Source organism: Pygocentrus nattereri, chromosome 12 (genome assembly GCF_015220715.1).
Source record: "Pygocentrus nattereri isolate fPygNat1 chromosome 12, fPygNat1.pri, whole genome shotgun sequence".
NCBI classification, from domain to species: Eukaryota; Metazoa; Chordata; class Actinopteri; order Characiformes; family Serrasalmidae; genus Pygocentrus; species Pygocentrus nattereri.
This window is the reverse complement of record NC_051222.1, coordinates 9,342,136-9,363,781: the sequence shown is the minus strand read 5'-3', so window position 1 is coordinate 9,363,781 and position 21,646 is coordinate 9,342,136. Positions and strand designations below refer to the sequence as shown.

At 41.1% G+C, this 21,646-nt stretch overlaps 1 protein-coding gene across 1 annotated transcript in view; it reads right to left on the bottom strand.

Moving 5' to 3' along the window:
• The window catches only part of myo15ab (myosin XVAb), a 106,367-nt gene that overhangs the window by 2,535 nt on the left and 82,186 nt on the right, over window positions 1-21,646 (bottom strand). The window contains exons 47-67 of the mRNA XM_037543776.1: window positions 21,409-21,524; window positions 20,967-21,026; window positions 20,678-20,753; window positions 20,446-20,561; window positions 20,117-20,235; window positions 18,596-18,737; window positions 16,371-16,482; window positions 15,110-15,184; window positions 13,962-14,167; window positions 13,088-13,206; window positions 12,920-12,989; window positions 12,180-12,252; window positions 11,992-12,065; window positions 11,094-11,176; window positions 10,512-10,642; window positions 9,169-9,263; window positions 8,990-9,067; window positions 8,141-8,237; window positions 6,164-6,324; window positions 3,284-3,417; window positions 68-201 (exon numbers count right to left, since the gene is read on the bottom strand). Of these exons, the coding sequence (XP_037399673.1) occupies window positions 68-201; window positions 3,284-3,417; window positions 6,164-6,324; window positions 8,141-8,237; window positions 8,990-9,067; window positions 9,169-9,263; window positions 10,512-10,642; window positions 11,094-11,176; window positions 11,992-12,065; window positions 12,180-12,252; window positions 12,920-12,989; window positions 13,088-13,206; window positions 13,962-14,167; window positions 15,110-15,184; window positions 16,371-16,482; window positions 18,596-18,737; window positions 20,117-20,235; window positions 20,446-20,561; window positions 20,678-20,753; window positions 20,967-21,026; window positions 21,409-21,524 (2,271 nt within the window). The remainder of the gene's footprint in view (window positions 1-67; window positions 202-3,283; window positions 3,418-6,163; window positions 6,325-8,140; window positions 8,238-8,989; window positions 9,068-9,168; window positions 9,264-10,511; window positions 10,643-11,093; window positions 11,177-11,991; window positions 12,066-12,179; window positions 12,253-12,919; window positions 12,990-13,087; window positions 13,207-13,961; window positions 14,168-15,109; window positions 15,185-16,370; window positions 16,483-18,595; window positions 18,738-20,116; window positions 20,236-20,445; window positions 20,562-20,677; window positions 20,754-20,966; window positions 21,027-21,408; window positions 21,525-21,646) is intronic.

The following is a 21,646-nucleotide window of genomic DNA, read 5'->3' as shown; positions in this document are numbered from 1 at the left end:
TTTGGCTTAGCTGTACCTTTAGGTGTTTGTGTACTAGATGTGTTTGTGCAGGTTCTGGAGGGGGTACCTAGGAACTGTGCTCTGGCCTGGTGAGGGTTGAGGCTCTGGACTGCGTGAGTGTGCTGCGTGACCAGGTGCATCCACTGCTGAGGGCCCTGTCTGGTAAACAGCTGAGCTGGAATATACTCCACTATCTCATGACTGCAGAGAGAGAGAGAGAGAGGGAGAGAGAGAGGGAGAGAGAGAGAGAGAGAGAAAGGGCGGGCCAATTAAAACGTAATAAATGCCGTGCCCTGGTAAATGGAGGGTTTTATGGCTTTGCAACAAACAATAACAGATGAATATTCATAACACATTCATTCATTTAAAACTAGAACAATCTTTTCCAAAAATGTGGAATTCTCTGTTTATTTAATAGTGTCGCCGTGCTTATAAGTATTGTTTTTGAATTCAAGTATTGTAGTACTGCTCTAAGTTTTGTTGGGAAACAGATGAGTTATAAACATGAAGCACCCAACAGAAAATTGTCCAGTCAGGATTGTTTGTCTCTGTGGTATCGAGATAGATACAGCCAAGCGAGCTCCCCTATTGGTAAGGACTTCAGGAGCTGAACTGAAGACCTCAAACATTAGACTGCCAACCTAATTAGAAAATGGCCGTAAAATCAACCAATCGTAGTTTGATTTCCAGTGGGTGGAACCAGTTTCAAGAGGAAAGCGTCACTCTAGGCCTTCTGGAAGTTCTAGACATGTCACTGATTGTGAACATGAGCTGTCGTCTAACCAGGTTTCAGTGAATTGTTAGAAACAGAAAACAGTGGCAGCTTCACCTTTACTGAAGGGTAAAATACAAGATAAAATACATGTCATTGTCACAAGGTTCAAATAAAACACACTGAGTGTGCTCTACAGGCTTCAGCTGCCTGTACTTAATCTAGAACTGCCAGGAAATGTTCATGTGCATAAGTGTTAGTTAGGAGATGTGTTTTGTTTCGTGTTTTTTCACAGACTTTTGACATTTATGGCTGGAACCGAAGGCTGAGTTCTAATATGAATGGTTCACCACTGCTCATAACCATGTGGTTGCAAATTCACATCTTCCCATGGTGCACTAAAGAAGAACTGATTAAATGAGTGCTGCCGGGACTGTCTAAGCGTTGGCTCAATCATCAGGAGATCAGGAGTTCGATCCCTGGTGATGCTACAGCACAACTGGCCCCACTCTCTCTGGCTGGGCAGAATGGCTCCGCCTCTCCCCCCATCACCCAACTCAATGCTAGGGAGTGGCTGAAACTGTGCAGGACAAGGCCTAGCAGTGGGGCTGAGCACCACTGGCCTGCTGGACCCTTCATCAGAAATGAGACCAATTTGTGGAAAAACAAGACTGGATTCAGCCGTTAGAGGTGTAGAGAACCTCTTAGTGCCTCTTAGAGCTTTGAGTGTGTGTAGGCGAGTCCTGAGCACAGCTTCATATTTTTCTCAGTCAAGCACACTTGATATAGTCCATCAGGTAGCTGTTAATAGCAATACGAGGCAAAACGTCTATACTGGACTTATGGTAACACAGTAGGGCTGCACAGTATATTGTTTATTAATTGCTACCTCAGTATTGGCATTTGCCGCCAGATGTTCAACAGCTTCTGATGCTTTTTGCTCTGTCTGTTCACTTAAAGGAGGAAACTCACAACAATTATTTGATTTTCATCAAAGGATGTGTGGAGAACAACAACCCAACCACTATGGATAATCTGTGGACAGCACTGAATATTGTGTAGGAAGCAGTTCCTTTAAATCATGTAGAAAGAAAAAGTAGGAACGGGTGATACAGCAGTGTGAGGTTGTCCCAAAGACCTGAGGAGCTACAAAATGCTGATAAGCACCGTCAACTTTTAGTGTTCTTTTTCTATTTTGCCTTCATGTTTTTGTGTGTCGTGATTGTCACAAAAAAGAACAGCATTTGAGCAGTTCACTCTGACAGTGTGGCATTTTTGTGGGTCCTCTAGTCTTGAAGACGACTTCAAGGAATATTGTTGGAATATTCCCTGTTTGTTGTGATTTTCCACCTTTAACAGACAAGAGAAGCACATGGAAAACAGCTGCTGAACATCATTGTATGACATCAATGTGAACGATTCCTTCACATTGATGTGAAGGCCCATCGCATCTGCAGTGTGTAGCAAAATTCGGTATTTTGTCTTTATTGTGCAGCCCTAAAACAAAGATTCAACTCATGAAGGGTTTAAACCTTAGAAACCTAAAATTTTGGGGAACTGTTTTGGTATTTTTGGGTCAATTACAATTACAATTGCAATTATAAAGTAATTACATGAGACAGCCACACATACCATATGTTGTTATTTCCAGGAGACCCTGGGCTGCTCAGATATGCCATTGTTTGACATGTAAATGCTAAAAGAAATTTGATATTTTTATGAATTTGAGTTATTTCTGATAAAAATTTCTGATAAATTTTGTATTTTTTTAATTACAGAGATCTTGAAAACAAGTTGCAGCTCAGAAACCTTGTCGGAAATTGTCAGTCTGGAGTGTCTGTGAGCTGAAAATGCAATAATTCTGATGGTGATTCATTCTGTTTAGCATATTAGCATAAGGCAGACCTGTTTTTTATTGACTTTCTGTTCTTTGGGTTTCATGCTCAGTGCTAAAACTCTGATACACAGCAAGACAGGCTTTACTTTTAATTACAAATTGCGTTGCATATTTAATATCAGATATTTTTGTACTCAAAATCAATGCAAACTGAAAGCCCTTTGCCTATGATATAAAGGCTAAAAGCAGAGATGTAGTGTAACAGCAGTGAGTGGGTTGTGGGTGATTTTGGAGCTGGATTGCTGGCTGACGGATGATCACAGGTGAATGAAATCAGCCTGGATGGTGAGGCAGAATCTGATGAGTGATCTGGTATGTAAATTATGTCGCTGTTTTAACCCTTTGTTGGAATATGAAGGCCAAACTGCAGAGCAATAACATCAGGATTTTAGATGATTTACTCACTGAATTACTCACCAAATTACTCACAGCTCGATGACGTCACACTAACTAGTAACGGCGGGTCTGCTAAATGTCCTGATATGTGGATCATGTTTGTATCTTCAACTCTTCTGAAGTTATGAAGGCTGGAAATGACCTACCGTTTTCATTCTAGGGGTTTAATATTTCGCTGATGAATTGAATCAAGTGCAAGAAGTAATATATAAACTGGTCTTGATGTTAATGTGAGTCACAGTCCTGGTACTTAAATGCACTGCATGTTATGAACGTACATGGTGGGCGCGTAAAGGCTGTCCTTGGTTCTGTGCTGCAGGGCGGCAAGTTTGGCGATTTGATTAAACTGCTGCTCGCTGACCTTCCCCTGGGGCAGAACATTGAGCAAACCCTTCAGATAGTCAGGAAGAACCTGCAAAGACACACACACACACAGATAAACACACTCAAATATAGAGTTGGAAACCCCTCTCTTGTAGCTCTGCCCTGCTTAGAGACTCTAGCCCATCTACCGATGCACATTTTGTGTTTGGTATCTTCTAGTCCAGCATCAGTGGTCTGTTTTGACCAAAAAGGTCACTCTTGATTGGACTGTTTTGGTTGATGGCCCAATCTCAACCTACTATGTCAGCATCAGTGTTGTGCTGAGGATGGTCACTGATAACATTGTCTTCTCTCTGTAACCTACATTGGGGGAAGCTGACAATTTTTTTATTTAACATATTTCCGATGTGGCTATTCAATGAAATTTAGACCAGCCATTGGTATTAACTCAATAAATACACAGTCAAAGAAACAGCATGATTCCAATCTATAAAAAGGTACGTGCAACAAAATGGAATGACACTGGAAAAACATGCCAACTGAAATGTTTGCAATACTTTTTTAATCCCACAAACGGGGAAATTCCACCTCTGCAGTGGAGCACACTTGCCCAGAGCAGTGGGCAGCCCTGTGCACAGTACCCAGGGAGCAATTGGGGGTTAGGTGTCTTGCTCAAGGACACTTCAGTCATGGACTGTCAGAACTGGGGATCGAACTGGCAACCTTCACAGGGCCAGTTCCCTAACCTCCAGCCCACGACTGCCCCATGGTGGAGAAGCCTTTGTTTGCAATGACAACGTGGGCTTATTCTTCTACACAGACCCACTGGTGAATCTTGATCTTCAGTTCCTTCCTCAGATCTTTGATTGGGCTCAAGCCTGGTGATTGACTTGGCCAACACTTTTCAACATCCTGCTGCTTGGTAGCAGATTCTTCTCAAGAATCTCCAAGTACACGCCTCCCTTCATCTTCCCTTTCATAATCTGGATTCTGTTGGTACCGCGAGAAGAGAAACAGCTCTGTAACATGATGCTTCCACCTCCAAACCTCACTGTAGTTTGGTATTTTTAGGGTTATGTGCTACTGTTGATGCAAAATTATTATTTTTTTGTCTCTGACCACAAAACACACAGACACATTTTCTAAACTGCTTATCCCGGGGGGGCTGGAGCCTATCCCAGCAGTCATTGGGTGGAAGGTAGAAAACACCCTGGGCAGGTCACCAGTTCATCGCAGGGCACCGCAATACATAATGAAGTCTTCCAGGGTGATCGTGAATGGAAACTGTAGCGGTGGACTGGATTTGTCTATTATTTTCTTTGTGAGAACTGTACCTGTTGCCTCTGTACCTCCAGGTCTTTGTGGACCTCTGTGCAAGTGGTCCTTGGCTTTAGGGGCTGCTCTTCTCACTGCCCAGTCTGAAATCTTGCAAGGATCTCCTGTACGTGACCGGTTGATGTTTGAGTAATGTTCTCTCCACTCGTGGATCATGGCCTCAGAGATCCTTATAGGAACATTTGTGAAGGTCTTGCAAGAGTTCTTTGCCTCTTCCCATCATGAGATGTTTTTTGCATGACAGCTTGGTGACAAATGATTTGTTTACATGCATTTAGAGGTGGCTAACAGTACTAACATTTCAATATGCAACTCAACTAATAGGTGGAAAACTAATTAGTGGAATCAACTGGTTTAGAGCTTTTTCTTACTGTATTCAATACTGTGTCATTCCACTTAAGGAATGACTTTTCACCCTGGACATAAAATTAGTCACCATATGTGTTTAAGGTGGTAGTAAACTCAGGATCCTGTAGATAGTGTTGCATGAGGATGATCAGGCTATAAATACCTGTGGGGTGTGTGAAGAGATTCATAGATTGAGAAAAGGTGGGTACAGTGCAATGACTGGATAATGATTGCATCTGGGCATTCCAAAGGCCACAGTGTGAAGGAAGTAGCTGAATTTGCAGGTGTATTGAATGATGCTAGGTGTCCTGCTCATCATAGACCTCAGGAAGCCTTCGATGAGGACTGGGTGCAAGGTGTGGTTCAAGATGGAGATGTTCTGTGATGTTCTGGGGATGTTTTAATTATGTGGAAATGGGTCCTTTGGTTGAGGTGACAGTAAATTTGACCCACAGTTCCGACATTGAGCTGATGGACAACCAGGTTTTGCCTTTTGGTCATCATCTTACAGAGAAACATAACATTCCTATCCTTGTATTCCAAGGTGATAATTTTCAAGTTCACAGGGCTGCAAATGTGACTGATTGGCATGATGAACAATCAGGAGTGTTCACACCTCTGGACTGGCCCGAAAAATATTGGAATCCTCTGGAAAATCTGTGGAACGACCTTGAACAATGAGTAAGATGCCAGGAAAGGCACCAGGAAATCTGTCCGAACTGCGCAATTCTTTGATGCAAGAGTGGCTGAACTTCGATGTCACCTATATTCAGAAATTGTCCAGTCCAGGCCAAGTCAAATCACAGCTGTTATTAATGTTTGTGGAGGTATTAGGTATGTTTCAGTCACAGGTGACTTTTTTTGACTGGTAAACTTACCGATGGCTGGTCTAAATTTCATGTGAAGAGCTGCATTAGAAGTATATTTACTAAAAAACGTTAAATACTTCTTTCCACCACTATATACAGTGGAGCTGTAAGGTATATGGAGCTCATAAAGTGAGTGTAAGTACAAGATAGCAAACAGCTTTCATCTGTGGTTGTAATATAGAGCTTTAAAACATTGTATTATGCTTTTAGGGAAGATTACATGCATTCAAATGTCTTGGGTTATGATGGGTTAGAATGCATTGGGACACAAAGCTTTCATACTTGATTGTAGTGTATTGTGACACTGAGTTCGTTGTCAAACTTGAGTGGCTGAGCCCAGATAACCCGCCGGAACCAGAAGCTGTAGTTGCTGTCGATCTGCTCCGCCTCCGTCGCAATGTCCAGGATGTACTCCCTCTTATTCAGCGGCCGCACATTCTGACCTGTGACATATAGATTAAACTACCAGGAACTGCAGCTGAACACCTCCTGTGTATAAAGAGCCCTTAATATTTGTTTGGAAATGTGGATGAAAATCATTAATTTAAATGACCATTTTCAACCTCTTTTTATGCCTTGCTTGTTTTTGTAACTGTGCCTGCAACCCCTGAAGTTGTGCCAGAGAACTTGTAGAGAGGAGAATTGCCACTCTGTTGTGTCTTCCAGGTTTCTCAAATGCTAGAGGGCGCTCCTGAGCAAGTCCAAAATGAAAGGATTGAGATGGAGCATTTCAGCAAAATCAGGGCTTAAACATTTTTAATGTGAAAGAATTAAATCTTTCCTGTACACAGAACAGTATAAAACATTTTAACACTGCTGTTATATTTTATGAGCTTATAAACTTGAGTTATAGGAGTTTAAAATGACATTCGTATACTTTCATGAGTGAGCATGAATAGCCAATAAGCTGCTCCACTCGCCAACCAATCGGCACTCACTAGCAGTAGTATTAGCCTAAGGCCTGCTTGCTGTAGAAAAAAGAAACATACAGTTTTAGTGAAATACATTATTCTACTTTCTACAATAAAACGAAAGTTCTGGGTGAGTGATTAAAAACTATTTTAACTTCTCATTTTTAGATTTAGCTCTATTTACTCCCATTCATAGAGGACTCACTAATGGGCGCCCTCAGCTGTTTTGCTGTCATGTTTTTTATATAATAGGTGAAACAGGAAGAGGCCAGGCTCCTCACAAACCAGTTCTGGTTGTGCTTCATGCTGTGGTCGGTATCATGCCCATATAAGATAATCTGGTATTTTCTCTATGAAAAAATGAGAGGCGTTTTCAAAAATCACCAGTACCACTGTGGCGTTCGCCTGGCCCCCTGGGCGCTGACGGTAGCTATAAGAGCCTGCCGGAAGGCAGGACCTGAACATCGAACAGCGACAAACCCTGGCAAGGACGGCAGGGAGAGACAGCGGGAGGAGGAGGAGGACGACGTGCCGGCCATGAGAAGCACAAGGGCAAGGAACGAATCCCAAGCTCCACCGCCTACACCTCACCTTCACTACACCTCACGTTTGACCCAGGTGGCCGAGCTGCAAGCTGGAGGCGGTGACGAGGAAGTGGAGCAGCGAGCTTTTGTTTCCCTCTCTCAGGGAACTTCCGCTGCTCTTAATGAGAGCCAGCTGATGCTGTTCTGGCTGGCAGTGTGAGCACCTTTTAAAAGGAGCTGAGAGCGAACAGCACCAACAAGAGAGGTTGGATTTGGCTTATTGGTTCAGTTTCTTTGTGTTTATTTGGTGTGCGAATTAATACATGGCTGCTGCAACACTGAATCCTGCCTCCCATGTCCTCCTTGAGCCCAGGGTTGCACATGCTGTGCTACAATACATCCTGTGGTTAACAGAGATTTGGCATTCTGTTTCCACCAAGTGACACTGGATCCTCTGAAACCAATAATCTTTTCATGTGTTCAATAATCTTATATACCAACACCAGCTACTCAAACTGTAGACTACAACTACAATAACCTCCAAACTACTACATCTGACAAAGCTTGCTGGTTTGTGTGGGTTTTTTTTGATGAAATCTGTCTTATAATATCATTTCAGTGCAGGTGCATTTGGCAATATTGCTATTTCCACTCCTTAATGACCTCATAATTCAGAGGATCCAATCACGTTCAGAGGAAGAGTGTACACACTGCAAAACCTAAGGGCTTTGAGCATTTAGCAGTGATTAGCTTAGAACCAGAGTTCCTGACATGGGCATGATGCTGAATACAGAAGTTTGGGTGGTGATGTGCTTGATTTGTACCTCTGTTTGTAACAATGAAAATCGTGTACTCATCCATGGCCTCCAGTCTTTGCAAAGCCATCTCATAACACAGCTCCTCTATGACGTTGAGAGCCACCTACAGAACACAGAGCTGATATTAATACATGCGCATGGATTCAAAACAGTCTTCTGACTAAGAACGAGGGGAAATGACTTCGTAAAGACTTCCGAACACTTCAGGGGTGGCACGGTGGCGCAGTGTCACCTCACAGCAAGGAGGGCCTGGGTTCGATTCCCCAGTCGGGCGACCAGGGTCCCTTCCGTGTGGAGTTTGCATGTTCCCTCTGTGTCTGTGTGGGTTTCCTCACACAGTCCAAAGCTAATTGGTCATGCTAAATTGCCCCTAAGTGTGAGTGTGTGTCTGAATGTATATGTACGGGATAGGCTCCAGCACCCCCGCGACCCAGAAGGATAAGCGGCGTAGAAGGTGTGTGTGTTTGTGGATTTCTTTTGCACTAAGCTTACTGTTTCCTTTGTCTGTTCAATGAAATAGCATATATAAAGGGGAATTCCACTGATTCAAAACGTCTGTGGGTAAGATGTAAACAAAGTCGCTGAGTGGCTACAAAGCATAATATTTGTGCTGTAGTCACGGCTACCTCTGCTTACCATCGCCACCTTTGCAAAAAAAATCTGGACACACACAGTGGAAGCTGGAAAAGCTGGAAAGTGTCTCTACAAATGAACCTTTTTGCTCCTTTTTCAGAGGAATGACTTTGTTTGTATCTCAAGGACCAAATTATAAGGAAATGTAGGAAAATCAGTGGAATTCTCCTTTACGAAGACAACTATGAAAGGAGTAAACACAGGAGATAAAAAAACACTTACAGAGCAGGTTTTGATCTTCAGGTGTCGCTCGATTCCTCCAAGGAACAGAAAGAGCTGCCTCTTTGAGCTTCGACCAGCCTGAGGAAACACGTACGGTAGCAAACATCACACAACCGATCAGTGTAATGGGTGTATGAGTGTGGTTATGCATGTCGTTGTACGTCAGTGTGTGTTCTGACCATGATGGCTTTGAGCTCCATGCTGCTGGGGAACACACTCCTCCCACCAAACTGGAACGTTTTCCTCAGATTCTGCTCACAGGCTTTAGCAATGCCTGGCGATTACACAGCAGCCAGCAATCAGCTGTTCATTCACTACAGTTCAGTTTGGAATTACTCATCTCAATATTCTGTGTACAATAATATGTTATAGAGTGCTAGACTTAAATATTATGAAAAAGACTCAAATGTATTTTTAAATGTTGCATCAAATATTTATTATATTATATTATAGAACAGTAAGTCATTACATGATAAGTAATATACAATATTTACCTATTTATAGTAATTCATTTCACTTTTCCTGCCTCGAGATTTGATCTCCATTACAATGTATTACATCCTGGATATTAATTTTATTATGACTTCATTTTCAATGTTAGAGTGTTCTCAATTATCCATTGCTGGGATCATCACATAGCAAGTTTTCAGTTCTATTAAAATTATGTTATTAATATGTCTACTAAACAATTTTTCATTGCACATCAGACAGGCTGGCTAAGCATTTCAGAATGGTAGTACAGACGTAAGTATTCTTTACTGATTCTCAGCATAAACCTCTTACCACAATTTACGATAGCGTGTCTACTGGACTTTTATGTTAGAGCTAAGCTAACTGTGGTGTACAGTCACTGTTTCACTGGGCTGAATATCATGTATAACAACCCTACCTTAAAGCTGCACTGTGTAAGATTTGGGGATTTGGAGACCTCTGTGGTGAAAATGTGTAATTGCAAGCAACGTGCAGAACATTTTGTAGCATGGGCTGTGCTTCCAACCGCTTCAACGAGCGGATGAATCAGATGTTTTCAAGTGCATTGAAAGAGTATTCGAAGGCAACTCAGTGAAAACTCAGTGAAGGAAGGACAAGTCTAACATTGTGTGATGTTAATATGTAAAGCTGTATGACGTGCTCCAAAAAACTCCAGCGAAATCCAAAATCAAATGCCTCTGACTTTGAAATGATTATTTTGATCACCTTTTTCAATTTTAACAAAAATATCTTACATAGTGCAGCTTTAACCACAGATATCTAAAACTTGTAAAAGGTATTTGAACAATATATTCTTTACTTTCAACGATAGGTTTTCAGTCCTTGAATGAAGGTATAAGCAGTTCTTTGGGGGTGAGAATTTGGACCCTGGTCAGGTGTGCAGGTCGATTTAAGCTCTTATTCTTATAGACTCGATCATTGATATAATTATCTGCAGCAAAATTGGTTTTATATCGTTGAAAACAAAGATTCTAAACGTTGGATCTAAATGTTGGTTTATATTAAAACTGCAAAGTGCATGTGTGTGTACCTTGAAACAGAGCACCTGGGCTCTTGCAGGCGTCCTGTAAGAATTTGACCAGGAAAGGTTTGAGCACCTCTGAGCAGCGGCAGTACGCTGTGAGAACGTAGAGCAGACGCCAGCCCTTCTGACAGCTATCACTGCCAGAGAGAAACAGAGTCACACTCATAAATCAGAGTAAACTCAGATCTAGCAGTGACTGTTTCTGTGTAATATCTGATATACGTCCATTATAATTTAGTATCAGTAAGCTCACGTATCATTAACTTAACAGAAATCAAAACAAATCAAATATTCACAATTTTCCAAGACAGGTTTGGCGTTTGAAGTTGCTTCCTTTGTTTTGCTCTTTAGCTATGAGGCTAATGTAGCCAACAAGTAATAGAAGCGTAAGTCCACCAGTCGTACAAACAGCATGTCTGTCTGAGTTGTTCAGTAATCTCCAGTAGACTTGCTTACGGCTAGTGTTGCGTAGATAGTCTCGTATCTCCAGTTCCATAAAGAAACAAACTTCTGACACCAAACGTCCTGGTGCATGGATTATGCTGGTGTGTGTGTGTGTGTGTGTGTGTGTGAGGTGCTGTATCTCACGGTTTCGAGCTGGTGTTGGCTGTGATCTGTTTCAGAACCTGACAGTACGCTTCATCCTTCATCAGCCCATACTCTCCAATCAGCTGTGGAAACAGAACATCATCACTCTGTTTAGCAATCATTGACAGCAATATTTCACTGTGTAGACTTTGGTGGCTTCGACATCAGTGCTGTGGACACCACCATCACAAACACTGAATGTTCCTCAGATGTTTGTGGTGGTTCTTTTGTGAACTTCCTGAACGAGTCTTCACTGGTCTCTTGGAGGAATTAGAGAACTAGCAGACCTTCTGGGACAAATCGACACTGTTCCAAATTTTCTCCATTCGGACATAATGGCTCTCACTGTAGTTTACTGGAGTCTAGTGAGCTGTGTGCTGAGGCTTCTTCACATGGCTGGACAGGTTCAATTTAAGTGGTGTTTAGATTCAACAGAGCCGGCAGTCATGAAGGCTGGATGCGTCTAGTTTAACTGATCACGGTTCCCAGCTAAATTTGGGTATTTGTCTGATGGAATAAATAATGGGTCAATCACTTTTTCACACTGGGCAAATTGGTGCAGGATTAATTTGTCTGCCTATCTCTAGCTCCGCCTTCTCATTATCACACTCACCTGTGGCTTGTTCCCGCACTCATTAACTGTAGTATATGCTACATTGTTTGGATTCACTCCATGCACAGTCTAGAAGTTTCCCGAGCAGTTCTGAGCCGCGTTCCTGTTTCGTTTTGTCTTGTTTTCTGTATTGTTGGATTTTGATTATGATTTTTGTATTGGTTGTTCTTGCCTATGTTCTTGTCTATGTACTGACCCTGACATGTTGTGATTGCCTTTTAGAAAGACACACGTTTATAATCCTGTCAACGCCTCCTGTTTGTCACACCATCGATCTTTCTTTACCTTCAGGAAGGTGCAGATCACAAAGTGTTCGGACTGGCCTCGGAGAGGATGGTCTCCCATGAACTTCATCATGGCTGACACGACACACAAGATAACAGATAAAGCATAACAAACCAGACACCGTGCACAGTAACCTATATGAACTCCGAATAACCATAAATGAACTCAGTAAAATGTTCTCAGCTCACCCAGGAAGATTTCAGAAGCGACCCTGTTCATATTGGGGTCATTGAACTCGATGAGGGACTCCTGGATAGGGGTCTGCAGAAAGACATCAGCAGCATTTTAAACAGAGCGAATGGCTTTCCTGTCCAGCAGATGAAACCATATTAAACTAAAAGGTGCTACAGCTGTTTATAGTTGTTGATCATGTGAAACACATAAAGATGTATGTATTCAGGTTATAGGACTTGCTACTTACATCATTAGGAAATTTCCTTTAATGTACACTACTGTTCAAAAGTTTGGACTCACTTGTTATATTAATAATTTCATTAATATAGATACAATTATAACTTATATAGTACATTGTATGACTAGTATAGTATATAGTATATTGTGAAACTAGGCACCAAAATGTATTTTTAGATGTTTTATTGACTTTTTCTAGTATTTTGGGATCAATAAGAACGTATTAAATAATAAATAATGTTCTGTAATTTTTGTTCCGTTTTTTTTATTTGACCACCACAATAGTTTTATTAAAACTTCATTTATGATGTTATATATCTCTGTTTGTCACTCTTCATATATTTTAATTGTATTCATTTTTGATTACCACTTCCTAGTGGCTCCTATTAATTATATAAAACCTGTGATGTTGCACAGGATTAAAATATTAGAATAATTTTACACATTTTTCTGTTTCATGTTTCTGTTTTACTGAAAATCAGACAACATTCACAGTGGAAGGTGTGCTTTGTGTTACCTTGCTGAATTTGACCATTTCCGCAGGGTCTCTGCCTTTGCCTTTCTTAGACTTGTCTCTGAATGAATCACTGCCAACATAAAATACACATAAATAATGTTACTGAAGGTTTATGGTTTCTGCCTTTAGAGACACACAGTAACTGTGTTTGAGTCTGACTGGTCAAACCTTTGGCTCCCGTTAGATTGTCTGAAGTATTTCTTGGCAAACTCCACCATGTTGTACTGGCTGTCTAAAAGGACGCTCCCCTCCACTTCAGGATTGCCGAAATCACCAAATTCGTCCAACTAAAGGAAGACGAAATATTAGTAGAGCCATATTTTACATTGGCCCGTCTGACAATTACCTGAATTCTTCCCATTTCATTAATGTGGCTGCTATACAGGCAGAAGTCAGACAAACATGTCCTAAGTGGCATCAGTCGCAGTTATCGCTGGTGAAAACAACAGCATGGTGGTGTTATATGAATTATTTCTCACTCACAGCTCATTGAAACAGCCAGAGAAATTCTGTGTAAAGTGTGGATTCTACATTCAATCACTTGTGTTTGTAATTAGATATTTTATTATGATTTGAATGTGACGGGAAGTTATTGTGGTGTGTACAGTCTTGTTTTGTAGAAAGAAAAAAAAACATTCTGTTCAATCTGTCTCTGTTTTTGACATAGAAACAGAAAAAGTCCATAAGAATGATAGAAATGCGTTTAAAATGGGTTTAAATTCAATTTATTAAGCAACTGTCATTAATCATGTAATTATGAAAGCAATGAATAAATATTTGTATATAGCAAATCAAATGTAGAGAAAGGTAATGACAAATGATTATCATTATGTCATTATAAATCACTGTACGTCATTCTATAAGTACAATTATGAGTACTAAAACTATATTATGCAAATAAAATGCATTTAAAATGAATAACAACTCTAGATTCCCAATTAAAACCCTTAACACAATATGTTTGTACTCCCACTGGTATTCATTGATCATATAGTGCTTTCAGTGGCAGATTATAGATTTCACAACACTGTGAAAGACTGACCTCTAGTGTTGGGTCAAGTTCATGTGCAGCTGCGCTGGACGCCACAGCGAGCGCTACAGCTCCTGACGCCACCACTCGGCCCTGTCTGTCTCTCGGTTCTCCTTTCCTCTCCACAGGCAAACTAAGGAAGTCTGGAGCCGCAACAGGAACCACACAGTCTGCAGGAAACGCACCGCTGCGACCCATCACCGCCCCAAACCTCCAGCCTGGGTAAAAAGAGATAAAAACAAGCTCATTAGAGCAACTGAATGCCTTCAGAACATCCGCTTATAATTCAAAGACATTTACACTGATCAGCCTAACATTCTGACCACCTCCCTGTTTCCATGTTCATTGTCCATCTTATCAGCTCCACTTACTGTATAGCTGCACTCTGTAGTTCTACAGTTACAGACTGTAGTCCATCTGTTTCTCTGATACTCTGTTACCCTGTTCTTCAGTGGTCAGGACCCCCATGGACCCTCACAGAGTGGGTATTATTTGGGTGTTGGATTAACAGTAAACAGTAAGTGAACATAAGTTAAGACACAGATTTTTGGTCTGTCAACTTACTATTAATAACTATTAGTTCATTAACTCAAACTTTCAATTAGAGTTGAAACCACTTTTTACAATGTACACGACAATTAGCTTCATCCAACTGATTAGCAAAAATTCTACAATAGGCATAAAACTGCAAGATGCCTGTAGATTTCTCTGAAATGTGAGTTATGAACTAATTTAAATCAACTAAAAGGCAACAGAATCAGATGGTCTGAGGCAAAAAATATGTCAGCACCATGGACAGCGCTGTCTCTCGGGCTCCCCCTGCTGGCAACCATTCGGTTTCAGCAGCCGGGCTTGTGACGGTCAGTCTACCTGTTTGCCAAGCACACTTGAAGTCTGACATAAGAGAATTAGTTTGCTCTAACTGCACAGATCTAAAAAAAGTCGGTTTAAATAGTGTATTGTTTAATTTGAGCGACAGAAGCTTTTGAAACGGCTTTCTGCCTTCTAGCCGGAGCTCCCCAGACCATCGGTTTCATGTCAGGCTGTCTGTTCCGCCCTGTGTCTCTGCTTTACACAGTTTTACAGAGCAAAAATCGCTGTCGTCAACCAGACCTTGAGCTGCTACATGGAAATTCTGTTCGTAAGGAAACTCAGCTTACCAAAGTCCGCTGTGTCTCTCTTCATTTCTTCCAGATAAATGACCTTCTTCTTAACCACACATCCATACAGCTGACCTGAAAAGTACACACTCTGTGAAATTTCAGAATTTTTAACATCATTCTGTAAGCAGATGTAACCACAGGTAAACCTTGGTGATTCAGCATGACGGGTCATGTAGCCACACCACAGTACCTGCTGTGTCTGCTTAAACATAAGAAGTTAAACACGCTTTCTGGACAGCAACTTGTATGCTAACTTTGATCTTGGTATACTTTGGTAGTTTCTGTTATGACTTCTCTGTATGGTTTGACAGTTCTTGGTACAGTTGGGAAGTTCTTGGTATGGTTTGGAAGGTCTTGGTACGGTTTGGATGTTCTTGGTATAGTCTGGAAGTTCGTGGTATGGTTTGGTAGTTTCTAATTGAGTTTATTTGTTCTTGGTATAGTTTGGTAGTTTCTAATTGAGTTTATTTGTTCTTGGTATAGTTTGGTAGTTCTTGGTACTTCATGGTATGGTTTGGTAATTTCTAGTTGGGTTTGTTAGTGCTTGGTATGCTTTGGTAGTTCTTGGTAGTTCATGGTATGGTTTGGTAGTTTCTAGTTGGGTTTGTTAGTGCTTGGTATGGTTTAGTTGTTCTTGGTAGTTCTTGGTATGGTTTGGTAGTTCTTGGTACTTCATGGTATGGTTTGGTAGTTTCTAGTTGGGTTTGGTGGTTTCCAGTATAGTCTGGTTGTTCGTGGTATGGTTTGGTAGTTTCTAGTTGAGTTTGTTAGTGCTTGGTATGGTTTAGTAGTTCTTGGTAGTTCATGGTATGGTTTGGTAGTTTCTAGTTGGGTTTGGTAGTTCTTGGTATGATTTGGTAGTTTCTAGTTGGGTTTTGCAGCTATTGGTATGGTTTGGTAGTTTCTAGTTAGGTTTGATAGCCCTTGATATGGTCTGGAAGTTCTTTGTATGGTTTGGTAGTTCATGGTATGGTTTACTAGTTTCAAGTATAGTTTGGTAGTTCTTGGTATGGACTGGTAGTTTCTAGTTTGGTTTGATAGCCCTTGGTATGGCTTAGACATTCTTTGTATGGTTTGGTAGTTCTTGGTTTGTTTTGATTGTTTTAGGTTTGGTTGTTCTTGGTATGGGTTGGTAGTTTCTAGTATGGTTTGGTAGCTCTTGGTATGGGTTTGAATGGTTGGTAGATACACTAAGGAGCAGATAATTGAGCATGTATGTTTGTGTATTTGTGAGTGCATCAGAGAGTGAGTGTCTGACCCTCTTCTAATCCGTCCATAGCCTGTAATCGAATTATGTCTCCTTTATGGAAGCTGAGCAGAGCTCGGTCCTCTGTAATATAGTTTCTTTCAGCCACTGCATACTCAGAATCCTGCAGAAAGAAAACGAGAAAAAGAGAGAACTTATGAAGAGCAATTACATTTCTTTATACATTACTGTTCCTCCTGTAATGTTTTCTTACAATGATACAAATCCAATTCCAAAGCTGGGACACTTGGTAAAGTATAAATATAAACAGAACAATGATTTGCAAACGCCTTCTGCCTGGATTCAATTGAAAACAGTACAAAGACAAGATATTGTATTTATACACTTCTATCAATTCTAAATTTGATGCCTGCTATAACACAAAAATGTTGGGACAGGAGCACGTTTACCACTGTGTTACATCCCCTTTCCTTTAAACAACATTCAGTAGCAATTTGGGGAACTACAAATTGTTCTAACTGTGAAAGAGGACTTTTTTGCTTGATGTAGCACCTCAGCTGCTCAACAGTCCAGGGAGTCTGTTGTTGTATACAGTGCTTAATAATGTGCCAAACATTCTCAACAGGAGATGGTCTCGGATTGCAGGTAGGCCATTCTTGCACTTGTACTCTCTACTACAAAGAAACATGCAGAACGAGGCTCCCTGAAAGCGACATTGTCTAGATAGCAGCATATGTTGCTCCAAAATGTGTATGACTTCACACTTGAGGAAATTATCCATGCCACCTAGTACACCTCAACAACAAACATTCCCAGTGCATTTCAGATGAGCTTCAGCCCAGAGAAGTTGGCAGCATTTCTAGAAGAGTTTTAACTTGCATTTTGGATCACACGTCTTCTAGTAAAGCCTCACATCATTTTATCCTCAAGTGTCTAACTCTGTGCTGCAATACCCAAAGGAAATTTACAAATCACTGCTTTGTTTTTATTTGTTGTCCCCACTTTTTTGGAATTGGGTTTGTACTTTTGTAAAGCTGTTAACAAATCGTCATTAATTTTATGGCTACAAGTCATGTTGAGTTATGGCTTCAGCTTTGAGTAGTAGAGTTTTAACTTGCATTTGCAGATGCAGCAACTTAACACTGTTTACTGAGAAGGGTTTTCTTAAGTATTCCTGAGTTCATGGTTATATACATCTGAGGGGTCGAAGGTCACAGGCATTCAATATTGGCATTTCAGAGCGCCTTTTCCGAGCGTTAAACTGGCAGCTTTTTTGGAACATGTTGCATTTTCAGAATGAACATATATTTACAAAGGCAATGTTCAAAAGGTTCAAAAGGTAAAACGTTAAATATCTTGTTTTTGAGCCGTTTTCGTTCAAATACAGGTTAAAGTGTCACACCATCCTCTGGTTCTGTAGTACAAACATACAGACTCCAATTCCCAGAATCCACCTGGAGATCACACGATACCTTCCACCAATCATGAACTGTTTCAGAGGTCAGCTTCACCAGAAAACTAATCAGCCACACCTGTTCATCATTGAAAGAGTCATTTAAAGACTGTTTGGTAACACACAAAGTATGACTACTGTTTGCAGAGCGTACCAAGCCTTTTTCTCTGTTGTTGCTTACTTTGCATCTTGACCCTTGTGTTTGTATCTTTGACCATATTTTTGCCTGTGCACTTTCGGGTTTGTTGTGTTTTTGCCTGCACTATTCCCTGAATGTCCCTTAGGCTTTGTTATCGTTTGTCTCTGACTTTTTGACCCTAGCACGTTTTCTGATTATGATTTTGCATATTATTTCTTGTAGTACAGCCTCACATCATTTTATCCTCAAGCATCTGACTCTTCGTGCAGCGTTACATAAAGGGAATGTACAAATCCCTGCTTTCTGTTTTTATTCGCTGTCCTCACCTTTTGAATTGGGTTTGTACTTTTGTAGAGCTGTTTTCTGTCATTAATTTTATGGCTACAAGTCAAAAACACTGTAACTGACATAGACATGGCAATGATGATACAGGGGGAGAGGGGGGGGAGAACAGGAGAGAAGAGGAAGAGCGATGATGCAGAAAGACACACAGCTCCAGCTCTAATGTTGCTGAAAATGAACTCATTTGTTTGTTAACCATCTGAGCATTTGTACAACCTGAATACAGTGTGACCAAAAATGCAACTGAATGTTATTGAATGGGTGTTCAAACAGAGAAGAAAACGGAGTGAGAGAGAAGGAAAAAAAAAAAACAAAACAAAACAAAGAGAGAAGACGGCTGACCTTCTTGAGCTGAGAGATGAAGAGGTCGACCATGTGTTTGATCTGTGGAGCTTTGGCTGAGAAAAGGATCAGCTTCTCACTCATCAGGTTAAACTCCAGCATGTTGGGAGACGGGATGGTCACAAAGAGGATGTCAGTGTAGCTACGAGAGAGAGAGAGAGAGAGAAAGAGAGAGAGAGAGAGAAATGAACAAGGTGCAGATTCTGATACATTCAATCAATACCACATCTGTGTTTCTATTAGTAGAAGAGCAGATGTTTTATTATAGTTTGGATTTGAAGATTGTGTAGAAAGGAAAACACCAGAATATGTCATTTTTTGTACAGAACAGTGCAAAGATCAGAGACCAGACTGTATTTATTTAACCCTTGGAACCCGAAGCCTGCAGATATGTAGGTCACTTCTAGCCTTCATAACTTCAGAACAGTTTAAGCGTCAGACATGATGCACATATCAGACCATTCAGCAAAACCAACCCAAAGTACCTAGCATGACATCGATGAGCCGAGACGTCGGCATGAGTGAATAATTCGGCTACCAAAAAACCTCCCAGAACCCAGAAATACAGCGAAAACACAGCCAGATCACTGTAAAACCTGCTATTAGCTCTCTGCTTTAGCCTTTGACCAAAATTACACAGGAGCCATCAACAATTGAATATAGTATCATATTTTTCAGTTTTGCCTTTATTACAGCTTCCATTCTTTTCAGAAGACTCAATTTCAACTCTTCAAAGAAACTTGCAGAACTCTACACCACCAGAGTTCAGTCTTAGAAGCTGGTTGATCATTTTCTGAAGTTATCAAACACATTCAGTGGTGTTGAGGTCTGGACTCTGGGGCGGTCAGTCCATCGGTCAGCTTCTTTGTTTGATGTGTCCATCTCCTTCTCTCACCGAGGTTCTTCTTGACAGCTACACATCCTTTCAGACCCACAGCACTGAGTGGTCTTCTCACAGTGGAAGCAGCTTGATTTTCTCCTCTCTCTCAGAGATAAACGCTTTAAAGGCTGTTTATCTGATGGGGACAGTTGTGCTCTCTCCCAGGTCTTCCAGGTGGTTGTTAGGAGTCCTGTTTTGCGTTTTTCATCTGCAGTTTTGGAAGCTTCTGTTTTTTCACTTATTTTTCTTTAACTTTTTTCTTTCTTATGCAAGGGGATGATTTTATCTAATCTCCTGAATAACCGATGAATAACTTGCAATCGATGGCTTTTTTGAATGGAAATGAAACAAATTAAGGATGGTCTTTTGTACAGAGCTGTGAATGTAATTCATTATGTAATTATTGGGATAAAATGAATCATGTAATACAAATACAAACCTATAGCAAAATAACAAAGATAGCTCTAAATTTAACAGCCAACCCTGTGAATGCTAAAGAACACATTACTCCCAGTAAGTGTCTTTACTTCCCTGCTATTGCCAATTTTAAACCTCACTGTAGACCAGAAGAACATTTTGAGATTTGAGATTTGAGTAAATGCTGTCAGAAGGAATGTAGGACTTTCACTGTGAACGGTCACCTGTACGGCCGCAGTACTCTGAAGTAGTCTGGAGCTGCGGCGCTGCTTTTCACCGTTTTCAGCAGTTTGATGCCAGAGTGAGAGACGGCCAGCACCTGGACTCCAGTGCCCACACTGCCCTGTAGCACATGCATAACAAACATTGTAGATGCCAAACTAAACGCCTGGGGTCCAAAAAGTAAAAGGGACTGTTTGGTAGCAATACTGTGATGAATTGTGGGGAAACGAAACAAAACACTCTTATCCAAAAAGAGAAAATGCTTTATTTACTACATAGAAAATCAAGAACGGGTGTCCAGACGCTCTTGCTGTTTTCTGTTAGTACTCACCGAAGCTGGGAAAAGACGAGAGAAATAAATCTCCCATGATTCTCGGGCAGCAGAGACCACGGCCTTCTTCACACTCTCATCCTGAACGTCTGTGTTCTGATCTATTTTGTGTTGCACTGTCGTACACACACACACACACACACACACACACACACACACACACAACCGGTTCATAATACAAGGAGCCAAAACTGTGAGACCTAAGCAAAGCTACTCTGGGGACCTGACTTACTGAACAGAGCCTTCATTTTCAGCCTCTCGTCTTTGGTGATGCGCACACAGGCCTCTGAAAACGTGTCATTAACAATCTGAAGGAGCACAACAGTGAAAAAGTAGAGAAACAAATAAGGGCTGTGGGACACGCGCACTGCCTCAGTCAGTACAGCAGAATCAGTTCACTCCAAAAATGAACTAGGTGTAGAAGTTCTACCATTATTATGATTATTAAAGCATCAAAATAAGAAATATAACAGTTAATGAATGCCGGTGTAGTCCTCCTGTCCTAACTGTGTTGCTCTTACCTGCTTGAATATGATGTTCAGCACAAGAGGATGATTCCAGCTGTCCTTTGGGTAGAACACCTAATAAGAGGTATGTACTGTAAGACCACAGACATGGCCAAAGCACTTTGTAGTTCTACAGTTACAGACTGTAGTCCATCTGTTTCTCTGATACTTTGTTACCCCCTTTTAACCTGTTCTTCAGTGGTTGGGACCCCAATGGAACCTCACAGAGCAGGTGCTATTCATCATTCTCAGTACTGCAGTAACATTGATGTGGTGGTGCTGTGTTGTGCTGATATGAGTGGATCAGGCACAGCAGTGCTGCTAGATTCATACCCTTTCTTGCTGGACAAACTTTAGCCATATGAGCACCAACCAATCAGATCAGCCTACACGCTAACATATGTACACATATATATTGCCACAAATGTCCACTGCAACATCAACATCAGACGCGTACCTCCTTCCTGAGGTAGATCTTCCAAGGGACGTTGGTGTATGTGTAATGTTCTTCAGTGCTGCTGCGGTGGAGCTGAGTTTGAATGGTTTCTGTTTCCACTGGAAGATCTCTGGACACTGGACACACACACACGCTAAGCACTGCCATTTTTATGCCATTGAACAAAAGCATTACAGCTAAATGATAAGAGAAAAACGTTTTTAATAGATACTGAGAAAATGACAAAAAATCTACCCAG